This window comes from Ciconia boyciana, chromosome 1 (assembly GCF_034638445.1).
Source record: "Ciconia boyciana chromosome 1, ASM3463844v1, whole genome shotgun sequence".
Classification (NCBI taxonomy): domain Eukaryota; kingdom Metazoa; phylum Chordata; class Aves; order Ciconiiformes; family Ciconiidae; genus Ciconia; species Ciconia boyciana.
In genome coordinates, this window is record NC_132934.1 from 195,483,241 (window position 1) to 195,500,790 (window position 17,550).

At 38.2% G+C, this 17,550-nt stretch overlaps 1 protein-coding gene across 5 annotated transcripts in view; it reads right to left on the reverse strand.

The window, feature by feature from the left end:
- FRY (FRY microtubule binding protein) overlaps positions 1-17,550 on the reverse strand; it is a 256,233-nt gene that overhangs the window by 135,963 nt on the left and 102,720 nt on the right. For all 5 annotated transcript variants that reach the window (XM_072850395.1, XM_072850394.1, XM_072850393.1 and 2 more), the window contains exon 2: positions 10,284-10,483. In XM_072850395.1, coding sequence (XP_072706496.1) covers positions 10,284-10,403 — 120 coding nt within the window. In that variant the 5' untranslated portion in view covers positions 10,404-10,483. The remainder of the gene's footprint in view (positions 1-10,283; positions 10,484-17,550) is intronic.

Here is a 17,550-nt window from a genome sequence, read left to right on the forward strand (position 1 = left end):
TTTTCAGAGTTTTGTGTTAATAGGAATGCCTTTTTAAAATTGTAACTTAATGAACACATAAAATCCTCTGTCTGAACACATGCAGGTTGTAAGGTCTGGGCTAGTATCATAATACTTTCCTTGGTTTTCCCTGATTTTAATTACTCCAGTACTACAGTGTACAGGAAAAGAGGTGCATTTTACAACCTGTAAGTTTGATAAATTTAAAAAGAGCATGTAGAAATGAAGAGTGGACACTTGATGTTAGCACCCTAATTTCATCCTAGACATGTGTTAGTAGACTGACTGATTCTGACTTCCAATGTAAGAAGAAAAAATTTTGTTAATTGGAACCTAATTTACTGGGGCAGGGAATATATTTAGTGGCATCCTTAGTTATGATGAAAATTCATGAAGGACCATGATGTACAGCTTGGGGAAGGACTATAAAGTTAATATAACGGATTAACTAAGACAGCGCTAATTGAATTTTAAGTACAGGATTCAGTTTATTAGTAGTCCCAAATCCGACTTATGATTTACATGGGCTAAGTTTGACACATTCTGTATTCTCAGTTTCTATACCTATAATCAATTATTACAGATTCAGTGATTTACACTCCTAAAAGTTATCCACTAAACTGGTATTTGACTGTAAATTTGAATATTCAAAAAAAACCCTAAGCCATTTTAAGTCAGGCATTGTTAAACTAACTAAACTAGTATTAATGAAATGAGAAAGGCCTGTTATAGGAAGCAGCAGTAATAAACTGTTGCAGAGTTGGAAAACAACATGGCTATTGCAAAGCCTGACTGCAGTAAGACACAAAAAAAAAGACAGGTTTTTTGCTTATGTGATGCATTTTCTTCAAGGTGAGATAGATATATAGGATTTACCTCTCAAAAACTATTGAAGTAAATATAGACTACTTCTGTTGTTTGTGCTGAGATCCATTACAATGCATTTTGATAAAAATGTTTGTCCATAATAGGAACAAGAACATGCTCAAAATACAGACACCCAGAGCAAGCTATACTCCATAAAAACACTATTTCCACCTTGCTCTCAACATGAAACCAGGAACAAGGCTTTCTGGAGTCATACTCTAATAATTAATGATACTTTGTGTAAGGCTTGAGTCAAGAGTGATGTCATGAGATGCAGTATGACAGTCCAAGATCTTTTATCTATGAGCCTGTGGGACTGGAATAAATGTGATGCTCTGAAAAAGCTTTTGATACAGTGATTTGTATGTAACTTATTTTTAGCATTCTGCGAACAATAGACTGCGGAGATCTGGACTTCCACATCCACTTTAAGACCTCTGCATGAAACTACTATTCAAACTCTGTTTCAGCTGTTTACCAAGGTGGTTGAGCTAGGCACTCTTCATCAGCCAACACATATATTAAAAAAAAAAATAATTCAGGGGTATGCATATAATAATCATTTCTATGAAGAGAAGGATTTTGTGACAGCAGACTCCTGTGAAATAGAAACACTAAAAGATCCACTGCTAAATTAAATAGATTTAGGTGACAAAGGCACTACAGTCAAAAATGTGTAACTTGAACAGTACTGTTCCCTCCTTTCCATCTCTGACATTACTTCTGAGAGCTGGTGAAGAGGTGAGAGGATGCTCTTCCCTGACCTTGATGTACCCCAGTCATTTAGTACATCTTTGTTTCCTAAACAGAGAAGTTAACTGACATTTCAATCCTATACGCAAAGAGTTTTACACCAACTGATTTATGATGAGCAAAGTTATTTCTTCTATGCAAGAAGGACACGGTAGACAAATGCAGGGAGGTTTTTTTCCTGCACAGAATGGGGGATGCGCAGCTTCCCTCTTAAGCTCACGTTCTCCGAGTTATTATGAGTGCTGTCCTCACCTTCAGTCAAACCTCCTGCCCATGATGAGAGCAATGCTACGAGGATTTAGGGGACCTCCATGTTCCAAGCAGTGGGTGAGGTTCCTTCTTTTCGTACATTTATACGGAACTGGGAAAACACTATAAAAACAGGGAGGTTGGAAAGGGTGGTGAGGTTTCCCACATTTGCGAGCCTTGGGAATGAAAATAAAGGATTGGCAACAGACCTCTGCTAAAAGGTACAGCAGAGTAAAATGGAGAATGCCTGTCTGGATGCAGACATCCAGAATACCCTACAACCAGGCAGGACAGATATCCTACCAGCTACCAAGTACTGAGACATGGCTGCATGAGAGAGAGAGACTCGCAGTTGTTTCTGATACGGCACTGCCCATGATCCCACTCTTTCCCAGTATCTTACCTCCAGGGGAAGCACTAAGCAAGACTTGCTTCAGTTACGGCGAGGTGAGCTGCTGAAGTGCTTGCATGGCTTTGCTGGTGTCAGGGCGCAGAAGGGCCAGCCGCAGCAGCCGGGGCTCCCCACAGGGACAGCAGGCCAGGGCCTGGCAGCCAGGGCCTGTCCCACCGCCCCAGCCAGGAGCAGGGCCAGGGCATGGCAGGGCCCATGGCTAGGCAGGGCTGTGGGGAGCTGGAGACCAGCCCTGCTGTGGGGTTTGCTGTGGCAGGGACCGATGGCCCCAGCACCTGGAATGGGGTCCTGGGCTGTGGGCAGGGGTGGGCGAAACTCAGAGGAGGACATTAAGGCTTATTAGCGCCCTCAGGGCCCTGACCACTGGTTACCCATTCAGAGTAATGTGACCTAATTTAATCAAAGCTATAGGAAGCCCTTATCAGTTGATCTGAATAAATTTAGAGTTGCAGTTGCAGGGCTGCTCCAGGCACAGCTCTGTAAACACATTTCACTTAACCCTCAGACAGCTGGGGGTCATAAACAACAGCTACTGACCCTGGCAACTGTCTGCTGTCTTGCAGCCAGTGCTGCTTTAACATCAGGTAGCTACTTACTGTCATCAACTATGTGTCTATTTTCAACGAACAGACCAATAGGTGAGGAAAAGTATATTTTTAAAGTGAACTCGAGAAATTCTGATGACTGTCAGCAGTTAGTTTTCTTTAAACTTCCTTTCTGTTGGGCTTTCTTGGCTATGTATTTATCATGGAGGCTGTAGCTGTACCATAAAAGACGTGTCCCCAGGTGACTTGATCTGAAGCCTTTTCCTCCCGGTTACTGGTACCAATCTGACAGACTTTCAAGGAGGATGCCAGGGTGTCCTTGCAGAGCTGACGTCAGCTTTCATTGTCCTTCTGCTACATGTACAGTGGTCATAAAAGCCATAGCTTCCACCCGTACTACATGCCCAGCTAAGGAAACAAGACCTTATTGGGTGGATTTCCAAATTGGGAAGGTAGCTACGTGAAGTATTGAAGTTTTTCTCATATCTGTCATGCCTCAGATATGCAGGGTCAAATATGGTGTAATCCAAGCTGTCTGATGGGTAAACTGTACCATGCCAGACTCAGGCCCAGAAAAGAGCACATAAATTTAAACTTAAAAACATACAGCAATCCTCATGAAGCAGTACCTCATTGACTTCAAACATGAAGTCTGAAAGCATGCAAAGGATGAAGCTGTTGCAAAAATATGGAAAGGTATCTCTTTAATTAATTGCTACCCATCTGGCAAGAATGCTACCGAAGTAGATAGTTGATTTTCTTTTTGTCCCTCATGATGACAGACCAGTGAGAAGGCTGGCCTGAGATGACTGTAGTATGACTTTCATTTTCTGGATAGGGGTAATAACCAATACCCTTAAATGACACAAAACTGTGATTAGAGGCATGTGGTAGGTTCTCTGCTATATTTGCAAGCATTGGCCAACCTGTGACAGCCTCAGTGACCTTGGATTCAATCTCTGCCTTCCAATGTTAAATCTTCTTAGCGATTTGAACCATCATATGCACCACTGACTATCCTCCAACTATATCTATGCAGTAGTGAGGCCCAGGGACAGTGAGCATCCTGGAGAGTTTTGCTGTCAGAATGAGACCTGAAGCCTCAAACACCATTCTGCCCACACCCAGCTATGGAAACCCTGAGATCACTGAGAAAGCTCCTGTTGACATTGCCTGTCTCTGAAATGTATGAGTGTTTTTATGGACCTGTATCTAGCTGCAAATGCCTATGCCAACGGCTATGCAAAAATGTGTCCTTTTCCATCCTGGTTGCTAAAATGGCATGAACTGTTTCCCTCTGCCTCATATGGAAGCTGGAATCTGACCCAGGCTGCATCCTGTCTCCATCCTCCTGTGCTCCCCATGATTACTTCTGAAACCGTACATTTGTCTCTTTCTCTAACTCTTTTTCCAACTGTGTCTTTCGTACTCTTTCCCTCAACTCCTCTATTTCAATTTTATGGTATGTCCCCCTGCACTACATAGAAGATATCTTCACCTGTGGCCACTGTTTCAATCACACAAGCCTTTCTAGGTCTTTCAGGAAGATAACTGTCCTGAGGTTCAAGATTAGCCACCTAGAAGGACTACTGCTCTATACTGTTCAGCGCTTGGCTTCTGCTACAGGTCTCAGCCTGAGATACGCACTGAGATAACCAGAGGGGGATATTATTTCTGAGGTGATGAGTGGAAGGGGAAGTGAAGGCTCTTTATGCCACTGGATTTGTCTTTGCTATACTTGATGCTCTCCATCGTCAGGATAGAAACTTGATTTTTGCTATATTTTTCTGCCTTCACATCCTTTGAGTACATGAGTAGAGCTTGCTTATTTCACAGATGATATCTTCCAGGCATAGCTGCCTCTCTCTCTGCTGGGGGAAAGAACAAGCTGATCTGGCCCAGCTTGGGCTTCATTTTCCCAGGCAGAGCTTGGTTTTGTGGACTGGACTATACTTGGAGAGCCAGTGAAATTTAAAAAAAATCGATTTGTGAAGGAGGGAAGAGTGATGGCTGAGACCATTGTTCTGCTTAACTGATTTCCTGAAACAGAGAAGTTAGCTGCTGGAAAGTCTGAGTAAAAAGAAACAGAAACACAAAGAAATCAAACTCAGTCCTTAGATATGGCTGGCAGCTGAATAAAATACTGAGACCACTGTTAGTCTAAAAAATTGACCTAGGATCCGGTCAATGACCTACAGGAAAGAAACTCTGCTGAGCTGACACTTGCTGTAGGAGATGGGCCTTCTCCTGAGGACAGTCACTGTCCTCAGTCCTCCAGACTGTCCTATGACTGACAGACATAGATCTGTCCATTCAACAAGACACTTAATGCATCCACTGTAACAGATCTGTAGGGCTCCATACAATAAAAGGATAGTATATTCAGGTTAAATATTGAGTAGTTGAAGTAAGATGGTGTGTAGATGCTTTCACTTCCTTATGAACAGGTGAGAGGACAGTCCTCAGCACAGTATAATAAAGTGAGGCAGAATTTCATAAAGAAGCATCTTAAGTACTTCAGAGACAATTACTGAAATAATAGATAATTATTCTTAATGGCCTACCTATTATTTGTCACAACTGAATCTAAAAGAATTAACCCACTAATATTTAGATATATCATTGAAATACTAAATAAAGAGTACAGTAGAAATAAAGAGTTATGATATGTTACATACAGAGTTATGATATTATGAACTATGAGCTCCTTGGGGTTGGGATGGACTGCCCACATGCTTTACAGAATTTTGAGTACCACAAACACTAGTGGAATAAAAGAAATATATTAGTGATGAGTGGCATAATCCTTGAGTGACACAGAGGTGGACAGGGACAGATGACAATGGGAATCTGGCATGTTGGTAGATGGAAGTTGGTAGTTGGTTTATAGAGGAAGGTCCTAAGGAGGATACTTTTTGTATGGGGAAAAAAAGAACAGCATTTTCAATATATACTTGCATAAAGTTATTCAAATAAAGTTGTTGTCTTTTCCCTTTATCTGGGCATGCACATACTGAGTGGATAGTTAGCACAGAGCAAGGCAGTTTGCCTTTCCTCTTTTCCATTAAATTACTTGTTCCTCATAGTAACTCCTGTCTGTGCACTGGATAAACAAGGGTCCGAAGAACCTGTGTATGTCAAACTATTCATGAGGACTTCAAATGTAAAAAGTATGTAATGCTAATGTGTCTCATTATAGATGAGAACAAAGGAGTCATTCCTATGTGATGCAGCTGGAATTTTAGTCCATGTAAAACAGAAAAATCTACATTACAGCTATGTGATAAAACTGCTTGGTATTATTATACCCTACATAAATCTTGCTAGTTATCACAGCTCAGTCCTCAAAAACCAAAAAACCTAAATCCTTTTCTTCCAAGTCTCTCCTTAGCATATTTCTTCTGCACTGCCTAGAGAAAGCGAAGCCTAGATTAAAGCTAATTGGACAGCAGTGCATACATGTTGGTTGGTCAGGCTTTGCAAAAACAAACTTGCATTATTCTTGCCCTTTCAGAGTCTTCCTACCACCTGCTTGTCTGTTATCACCAGCCCTGCTTTGAAATAGGTCTGTATTTTACTGTCTTCAAGCTTCTAATGAAATGGAAGTAATAAATATACAAGGATCAACCACATCATTGCTTTCAGTTTTTTTCCAATGGTGAGATAAAACCTACCTAATAAAAGAAGAAAGTTATAGGCAGAATACATAAATATGCTTATAGTCCTAATCCTATAATGAGTAAATTTTGTTCTTGAGTTCAGTATTCAGAGAGATCCTGAATTTAGACAAGCTCAGTAAAAGAAGATGCTTGCAGGAGAAAAGCATAATGAAAGTTTACCAACAGCTAAATTAACCATTAACCACTGTCAATGCCTGTAGCTCACTGTGTTTTATCAATGTCTACAGCTGTGTGTAAGTACTGTTGAAAGCCATATTTAAAGATTAGCCTGATCAGTATGCACAGGATGAATTATTACTCTAAGTGATAATCAACAGTCCTAAAAAGGAAACTATTTTCTGGCTTTTTCCTTACAGTGTTAAGATACGTAAACAGTTTATCATTTGAACTGGCAAAAATGTTTCCCTGACTTCCTCATTCTAGCTTCATTTTAAGGTCACCACTGCTTGAGAAAAAATAAGCAGTAATAAAATATCAAATTGTGTTTGTAAGTGAAGCAATGCAAAGAAGATTTACAATATAAACTGATAAAAATGTAAATATGAATGCAATCAGCTGTGAAAAAAGGTCTGCAGGAAAAATTCTTAATATTCATTATAAAGGAGAACAATTATTTACAGAAAAGAAGAAGGAAATTATTAAAGGTTATCAAGAAGCAATTATTTACATTTCATTTATGTGAATTTAATTTTATAAACTGGAAAATCCTTTTTAATTACTTCTGCCGTCAAATACCTTTAATTTGGATTAATATAACTTGACAATCTGGGTACAGTAGTTTAATCATTAAAAATTAGCCACATAATTGTGAACTTAATGTAATTATTGAAATGTTTGTTATATTTCAGAGACCCTAAAAAGGTGAAAAAATTGACCTGAAATTCCAAATAAAATATCCTCCAGACAAAGTAAAAAAAAAAAAAATCAAATCTGGAAACAAAAGGTTTCCATTCTGACTTGTTGAAGACTTAGCAGTGGATAGTTGACATTAGATTCATGCCTAGAAAACATATTAACTGGGGAGTGCATTTTTTATGATGATCACTGCCAGATCCAGTAACCAAAATGTCAAATCATACTCGGTTGACAGCCAAGGCAGCAGGAGGAGTAGCTGACATTGCCCTCTGCTTTCTCTGCTGCGGGAATCTTGTTATCCCAGCCAAGATTTCATGAGACTGCAGGAGGTGGTGGGTGGCGTGCCCTTCACTGCTGCCCTAGAAAATAGCAAAAATTTTTTGTGCCTTGCTAGCATCTGCAACTCATGGCAGGACACAAACCTGGTTTTCCACCATAGTTGTCAGAACACTGTAATTTACAGTTGAGTTCTGTGTACATCACAAAAGAAAGAGATGGATATATCAAACAGGCATATGGAATCCAAAGAAACTGAGCGAAAAATTCATAAAAACAACAGTAATGATACTCAGAAAGGATAAGCAGGAAAAATGTGTGTATGAAAAGAAATATCTAGGTAAAAAATACATCAGTAAGTCTTTAATTTAATCCCATAGTAACTTCAGAGCTTGAATCTAAGCTAGACTTTGTGATAAAAGAGAGGAAAAAGCAATTATATTATAAACAGATCATTTTAGCTTCTCTAAAAGATATCTTAAGTATTCATCACTCATTATAAAATTAAACTGTCATATCTTGTAATGACTTAGAGAATTCAAACTAGAAACATCTCAGTGTTGGAGCACTTTGCAAGTTTGATTTTCTTTGAAGTATGTTTGAGTTTAATTAGAACAGAATCTTCAAAGAGCTCACCATTTGACTACCTATTGTGAAAAAAGGCCAAAGGGTGGCTCTGCACCACCAATTTATAATCCTTGTCTCGCAAATCCCTGGGACTTCCTGGTCACAATTCTAGTCACTAGAGTAGAAATGTAGGAACAAAGCTGCTAAACATCCAACAGCTATCCCACAAAAAGGATGGACTTAAATTCTTAGCCATTATTCCAGAATAATTTTTGCCATTTTCTCTTGTCCCTTCTTTCATTACAACCTAATTATTTCAAGATCATTTTGACTGAATGTCTACAAAAGCCTGCTTACACATTTGTCACAGTCACCCTCAAATAGCAGCATGCTATGACTTCTAAGTCATATTAGTATTAATAGGATGTGAGTATGTCATTGAATTATTGTTAGTGTCCCACGGTTAGACCCCTGTAAGAAATACGTTCTGAAAATGCTGACAAGAAGGTGACATTCCAGTCTTGTCATATTTTTACATTCTACGTTGAATTTACCAAATAAAATTTCACTGAACAACCTCTGGAATAAGATAAGATCAACATTCAGATATTCATAGTTTCACAAAGTGACAAAAATAATATATCAACACACAGCAACTCAAAATCATCTTAATAAAAGGTGAAATGGGAACAAATCAGGGTCACTGGTTCATATCTATGTCTGAAATATTACATGAAAATGCAGAGGTTAGTGTTTAAGAGTAACAGAGGTGCCGCAAGGAAATCATATTCTCAGTCCTGGTCTTTTTGTTGTTTCCCTGATCTTGTCAAGTAATTTTACAACACATTTTGTCTTAAAATTTTAAAGATGCTCACTGTGCATCACATGAAGACTGGATGGTAATAAATAGCTGCTGGCATTTTTTTTTAAAGGACCTACACTATGACTGTCAGTTTATTCTACTTTTTGCCATTTGGAGGGGGACTCATGAAAGAAACTGGATCTTTGCCAAAATATTCCTTCCTGTTAGCTTTTTTGTGTTATTTCCAAATTGTGTAAGATATTTCTGTCATCTTCCATCTACCTAATACTTCAGAGGAAAGTCTGGAAAAACTTTCCAAGCATCAAATGCTTCTGAATCTAAATCAAGACACAAAGCTAAACAGATGCCATCAGAATCAAGACAATCTTAATTTTACTGTTCAGAATATCCAGACCTGAAAATGGGGAGCTGAACTAAGTATTCTATACTGTGCTTTATAACAAAAATGTTATAAGATTTTATAAAAATTCCCTTACAGGTCAGAAATACAGGTTCCTGGTTATTTTTATTTATTTTTTTATTTTTACCTTGTCAGAACTAAAATATAGGTTACAGAACTATTCTTCCCTAATCAAAATAACAAGAATGTATATAAAATGTAGTCTCAAGTTAAAATAGAAGACTCCCAGAAGTTCAGTTACATAAGACAATTTGCAACAGACATACTTGTATGTTAGATTTGCCTAAAATATAAATAACTAAGGCTCTCTCACTGACTGTGCAAGACCTTGTAATGTAGCTCCTTCTTCAGATGCTGCATGCTTTTTCATATATGGAAAATAGCTGCTATAGCACTTTGTTAGATTATGAAACCTACCACTGTCAGAACTAAAATAAGAACCATCAGTGCTATTCATCTTCATGTTTTAGCTGACAACCGGTAATATTTAGAAATACTGTTTTTATCATATTTCAGCATTTTCTAATCTATTTTGACTCCAGTGAGCACTCTCCCAGATGTGAAATCTATGCTGGCTGACACCCTTTCTGCCTCTCAATCACATTAACGTGCCCATATTGCAAATAGAAATAAAATATTCATTCCTTTTCATGTCACCCCTTTGGCATATCTTGCATACTTCTGTCCTCTCCCACAACCTTCTAATTGCCATAGTAGCGTATCTTACAGTTTGGGAAACACTATCAAACTCCAACGCAGATGACAAGCAAAATATTCTGCATTGCATGGCAAGCAAGCCTGATTTAAAAATAAATTCAAAGTAAAGTACATATATACTTAGTTTCTTTTTACTCACAAGAGGCTCTGCCATGATGATGCGAATCTTGCGTTCAGCCTGAGTAGTAAAGTTAACAAACAAGCTCTTCAGGACGTATTCGCCTGGTTTACTGTCTGGGTCAATGTTGATAGGCAACATGGCTGGAGGTCCTTTTTCTCTCTGTGTACCAGAAACAGGTGGGACAGGTGGCTTGATATATCCGTTACCAACTGGAGAAGCTGAAATGTAGAAAAGGCACATTTACTTGTGGGTATTCAACATGGTTTAACTTTTCCAGTGGCCCACTATACTGTCAAAGCAAAACTGGAGACTAGTTGATAATCAAAGAAATACACAATACATAAATACAATTTCCATGGTATAGTTACAGGTAAAACTTACATAATCTAGACTGGAAGAAGAAATCAAAGATGAAATCTTACGTTTGAAAATTGAGTACTCTTTACTATGCAGTGCACACTCAATCCTCTTTTTTTACATGGTAAGACTTGCTGGCACTTAACTGTTTGAATAACACCCTCATTTCTTATTCTTTATCTTGTAGGCCAGATCTGTAACTCAGTTGTCAAATAACAAGTTTATTCTTTATTGCTATTCAAACTGACCTATCCTTACAAAAGTCAGGAGTCTGATCTTTTGACTAAGGTGAGTTGTAAAGGGACTGATTTTCCTCTCATTTATACTGAGGTCAATCAAGAATGACTCCTTTAAAAACAATGTCATTTCACCAGTATAAATCTTATACTAAGAGTCAGACATGAAATGCTTTCCGTGGCCAAAAAATGTTCATTATGTATTAGTTTTTCTGAAAGTACCAAACCCTACAGTCCCATCTGGCACTTGTGAGATCATATCTGGAGTACTGTGCCCAGTTTTGGGCTCCCCCATACAAGAATGACATTCCTATGCTGGAGCAAGGCCAAGGGAGGACCACGAAGATGGTCAGGGGCTTACGTGCTTGCTACGTGAGTACAGGCTGAGAGTGCTGGACTGGTTCAACCTTAAGAAGAGAAGGCTAAGGGGAGATCTTATTGCAGTCTTGAGCTACCTAATGGGATATAGCAAAGATGGAGCCAGACTCTTCTTTGAGCACATTGACAGGACAAGAGGCAACAGACACTAATCGGATGCAGGAAATTCCAATTAGATAGATGGAAAAAATTTCCACTGTGAGGTGGTGATCAAACACTGGTACTGTCAACAGATAGAGTAGAAATTCTACTCTTGGAGATACTTGAAACTTGATTGGGCAAGGCCCTGAGAAACCGTCTCTAGTTGGTGAGCAGAGGTTGGACTAATCATCCTCCAGAGATCCCTTCCAATCTAAATTATGCCATGATTCTGTGAATTCCCCATAACTAATATCAAGATATTATGTACTAGGTTTAGCTCTTCCTACTGTTTTTCTGGTAAACTGAAGAAAAAATAAATTGAAGTACTATGAAACAAAACCTAATTAATTCAAATATTACCATCCTACACATAAAACTTCTGAAACAAAATCCTCAGGCTTAGCTCTTATGGGCAATAAAAGTCATGTCTGGTCTTCAGGCAGGTACTGGTAGCACCCTCTGTTAGCTTTGCCAGAGACTTTAAAAGTAGCAAATTAAGTTGACACTGGGAAGACCAGCCACTAGCCACTCTGAATGCAATGTAATGTCGTAACAGCTGTCAGCACTGCTGGTGATTGGGACAGAGGTGCTTTAATGCAATACAAACTGTGGAAAATATTGTGAACTAATATCATTATAGCATTTCCCCATAGCATTGCATTCCAGAGGGTTACATTGTATGTTGCATCCAAGTTGCAAAGAAAGAAAGAAAGAAGAATGAACTACCATGATGGATGCCTTCAGCCCTTCCTTTTGAGGAACAGAATTGCAACTACACTGAAAGTAATTGTCAACTATTAATTACATGAGATTGTTTTATGAATAAATGAGATTTTATGAATAAATTAGATCTTTTCTGAATACTTTAACACTTCATTGCTGTAAAAAAAATAAAAAAACTAAATCCCAAAGACTACATTATAGTTTGAGAGTATTCACAATGTGGCAGAATCAGACCCCAAATTCATGTGTTGAAAAATTAAAAACATGCATTGGAGAAAAGAGAACGTATTTTCTTTCAGAAAAATCAAAGTTTAGAGGTCCGTTGTATGGCTATAATGCAGGACAGAAATGCTTTTGTTCATGTAGCTATTATTCTGCAAGGTGATTGATAAGGTATGCCATCACTCTTTAGCACAGCAGCACCACTTCTTCCACTCCGATAGGTATTTCCTGCTAGATTTGTTTCCTGCAAAGTTTCACTTGATTTTTGAGGGCAAAAGCATAATCACGGAGTTTTGTTGGCATTATGACTCTTTGCATAAATCCAAGTGTATTGAACAGTTTTACATTTATATTATACAAAACTGCTTCTAAAAATACACTGTTGTTCTGAATAATAACCTACTTCAATGTAATGAAAAAAGAGCCACCAGAGAAGAGTGTAAGCACTACTGCTCTCCTGTCATCACCTAGGCTGTCCTGAAGTTTAAGCATGAAGACAGTGGGATGCAAAGGATCAGATGCAAATTTATATGGACTATCAAATATACTAGGTAATGGAAATTTTTCCACAAATAGCTTTAGGAAGGAGTCAGACAATATTTTCACAATCACTAATATATTTGCCAAATGTGTGGTTTTGACTGGCTCACAACTATCCATGAAATCAGTCTGATTGCCAAGTGCTTAGTTAGGAAAAACGTTTTTTTGTGAGCAGTGAAACCAATTTTCTTAAGCATTTGTGTCCTTTGCGCAGTAAAAGCCCTGCCCTCCCCCTGTCATCATCCCAAGCTCCCCCAGCCGTTCCCAAGCTCCCTCCCCAGCTCCGTGCCCGGGGCCGGGCAGGCAGGCTGCCCACCAACAAGCCTCTGCCAAGCTAAACACACCCGGGCTGGGCCGCCCGCTTGGCTCTGGCCAGCACAACCATCCCAGGCTCCCTCCTCAAGGAATCTGTAGGAATCTGGTCAAATGCAAACTTGCCTTCTGTTCCTCAGGCAATTTCCTCAGTTGGCTACTAAGTTCAAAATTCACTATGAAGGGTCGTGCAGGAGGGATGGAAGGAAGGCAGTGTGTGAGATCATGCACACCCCACATCCTTACGAAATTAAGTTAGGAAACCCTAGTCACACTACCTGGGAGCTGCCACCCTTATCTTCAATCATCGTGGCATTCAGCCCGGATTTTGAGACTGAAATTTAAATCCACATAGTCATTGTTAGTAGGAAGCCTTTTAACAATGATGCTGTTAGGTTTGTGACACAGGCTGATCTAATTTTTTTTTCCAGACATCTAACTGAAAAATCAATTATTTGCACACTGTAATAGAGAAATGCAATTATTTGTGAGATTTGTCAGTGCACCAAAAATTTTTATTCTAGCTCTTCTCTTAAATATAGGACTGTACAGCCCTTCCCCCAAAGGAAAGTAAAAGGATATCCTGGGAGTTAACATCTATCATTGCTACAGCAATTACAGCAGTTATAGAAATGACTGACATATGACACTGATTTAGTTCAAATTTTTAAAAGATCATTTTGTGGCTGCTAACTCCATATAAGCATCTTCAGTGTGGATGTTAACATTGCCAACAGCGTGAGGGTTCTGAGTTGATCACGGGTTGGTCACGAACTATTATATACAGGTTTGGCTTTCTAATGCATCATTTCAGTTCCATTATCTCAAGCATTTGCATATGCTTGATATTTGCATTGCAAAAATCTGTCCCAGTGACTAGACTATCGCTGACATTTATACTGATGATGTATGAGCTTTAACAGAATATCGTTCCTTTTTCCTAGACTGAGAGCCCTACAAAGCTCATTAAAAAAAAGTTCCCTCTGAGACATAAAACTGGAAATGAAGGACTCAAAATTTTAAAACCAGCTGCATTAAAGTCATTCATGATTGGTCCCTTTATGCTGACACATTATAATGTGGGCCTTAAAAATAGCAATAAAAAGGATGTGTCCATTTTTGCCATCTATACCAGTGAAATGCTGCCCCATTAAATAAAACGCACATTTTTTTACCTGAGAAATCACCACATATAGTTTGTATGGGTTTATGCAAAGATAACTGGTGGGGGTGGGAGGAAGGGATTATACTCAATATTAAATATTGATTTCATGACAAATTAAGTTTTTACTGTCTGATTTCAAAACAATAATGTTCTACAAAGAGAAGTACGAGAATGGACCACTGAAACATTTAGTTTGAACTCCTAACATACTGTAGGGTACTGGTCACCACACAAGTACCGCATTAAATTAAACCCTTCACCTAGAGAAAAGTAGTAGCTCATTCCCAAGGAGAATGAATGGTGATGCACGTGCAGGAGACCATGGTAACCCTGATGCCTAAGGGCCTTGCAATAGCAGGAAATCTGTAGGTCAGTTTTAGAAAGTTGTATACACATTTAAAGCTCCTATCCTAGGAAAATCTGTAAAAAAGATTAACTGTGCTTGATCAATGAGAAGATGTCTGTACCATTTTGGGGTGAAATTCTGCCTGAGGGCTACTTCTCTCAAACAACCCATTTTTTTGTTTCCAAGATATGTTCCCTATTTTTCTACTGTATCTGCAATAAGCTGTATTTCAAATGATGCTCTTTTCCTACAGAATATTTTCATTTAGTTCGGGCTATAACCATAAGATTTTCTCAATGTTATGTATTCTTAGAAAATTAAAAACAAGGAGTAAATATGGAAGTAGCAATGCAATATCACATATGGTTGTCACCACAATCACATACTATTGCCACAGAAGGGATTACTGAACGAAAATCACTGCTAATTTTTTTCCTGTATTGATCATTTCCCCGATCATAGTTGTAAAAAAACACAGTAGTTTTAACACACATACACTCACTAAGCTGATAATGGGGATGAGTACAAAATTAAATTATCATAAGAGATTCTCTGCTATGATTTACACTACAGGTATTTCTCTGAAAGCTCTGAGATGAAGCAAAACAACAGAACGATCGTAATGCACAAGCCAAGAGTCTGTGCTACGCTGGATACAACTTCAGCCAAACACAGTTACTGAATTTTCAGTATCTTTAAGCAGAAGAAACAGAGATTGCGGTTTTTTAGTTAACTGTGTAAAATATACACTTTAGCAACAATGAACAAACTAATAGCACAAACCAAAACATGTATTTGTACCTACCGAGCCCCTTTATAAAGCCGATCACACTGGATTTTCTCCAACATGCTACTGTAATATCCATGAGCCTGTGAATACCTGAAATGTTCTACTCCTTCAGTTAGAAAAGTTAGAATCCTTTTCTAACTAAAATTGAAAAGGAAATTAGTTGTTTCATAATCCTGTTTCATACCTCACTATAAAATTTTCAGCATTGAGGCAGACATTTCTTTTAGTTTTTTTCGGTTTGTTTTTTAATAGACAAGTGCTGAAGACCTACAGTGTGTGAGCTAGAGCAGGCCTCTGGATCAGATCAGCCTTTCCATAACCAAAGGGGTAATTTTTAGCTTCAGCATATGATGATGACCACTCACAGAGTGGCTGCATGTCTATATTTATCCACAAGTACATACTATGCTGACAGATTAGCGAAACTACTTCAGGCACTCCAAGAACATGAGACAGGATAATGGAGTTTGACATAAACAAACCATGCATATCAAACACATGTATTATCATATAGTCCAAGCTGAAAGCAATTAGTATAGAAATGCAAAGCACAGAGACAACACAGGATGGGTTTTGTTTTGTAACTAAGGTCTTTTGGCCAAAAGCACACACAGTTTAAATTCCTTGTGATACAACCAACGCAGTATCTCGTCTTTTCCCATGCCAAGAGTCAGTGAGAAACCACATATCCTTAAGGATAATTATACGTCTGCTGAAATAACTCTTAAGAAAATTTGCTTTGTTTTAAAACTGCAATTATAATATTAAAAAGAAATATTAAATAAAGCTTGAAGAATTTAATTTACAAGGATATGGTACATGTGCCAAGGTTAACAAAAGGTGGCTTTTTCACCCTTTGGAGGAGAACATTCCCAATTAGTTTGAGCTTGATAGACAAAGAGAACAAAACTCAAGGAAAACTTTTGCTGAAAGAAACAAACTAAAAGTCTAGCAGATCCATTTTTATCTAGGTGAAAGAAACTGTAAGATTCCCAAGGAAAATGTTATTCCAGCATATTAGTAAGATGTGGTAGTAGCACTATTTTAATGTAAGCATTATTTTCATATTTCATTTGCATGTTTCAACAAAAAATAACCATAAAGGCATAAAGTTAACCAATAAAACATAATATTAGTGACTTGCAATACATATGATAGGAAATACATTTATTTAAAGTACAGGACTTTATGATGAGCAATTGATGCTACTAATGTCTGATCTTTTTGTGTTTCTGATCCTCTCTTAGGAGGATTTACACTCAGAAATGAAAGACCAGGAAGAATTCAGTGTACATCTGAGTCCCACATCCAGACTATTTGGCAACTAAAAGTGTAAGTTATGGTGGTACCGGTGTTGGCCTTACTCTTCACAGGGAATCAATTTCATGCAATATGAATATTGGCCTACATGTTTTGTTTACTGCTTATTTTACATTTTTTATTAAAATACTTGATAAACCAGGGAGTAAATATACCCTTTTTAAGATACTCCTCCCCTCTTCTCAACTGCATGCTACTTAAATATAATTCGAACTAATTATTAAAATAAATGTAAGAAAACTTGATTGTATGGCCTATAGCAATTTCTAAGGTCCATATAAAAGCTGCTGTATGAATCTGCCATAAGCAATAGCATTGCAGACATAGCTTTCTGTCTTTAGCGCTGGAAACCATTTACACTTCCAACTGTAGTGAGGCTGGCATGCATTCTCCTAGGGATGGAGAGATCTGTAATTACCATTTGCATATGTATGTTCCAGGCAGAGAGTATCAACTGTGGAGCTTTGATACTACACTTAACTGAATGTACTGCTGCAAAGCTTCCTCTATTTTAATAAAAATGTAAAACAAGCAGTAAACAAAACATGTAGGCAAATACTCATATCGCATGAACGTGATTCCCTGTGAAGGCTCATTTGCAGGTGAGGGAATTCTTTGCAGTGAAAAATTCACTCACTGGCAGCAGTATGTAGACTCAGACGGTAGATACAGGCACACACAGACAATAAGAATGTATGAGAGACTCTATATTGCAAAAAGCTCAAACATGTTTTCCCTTTTAGCAGAACAAACTT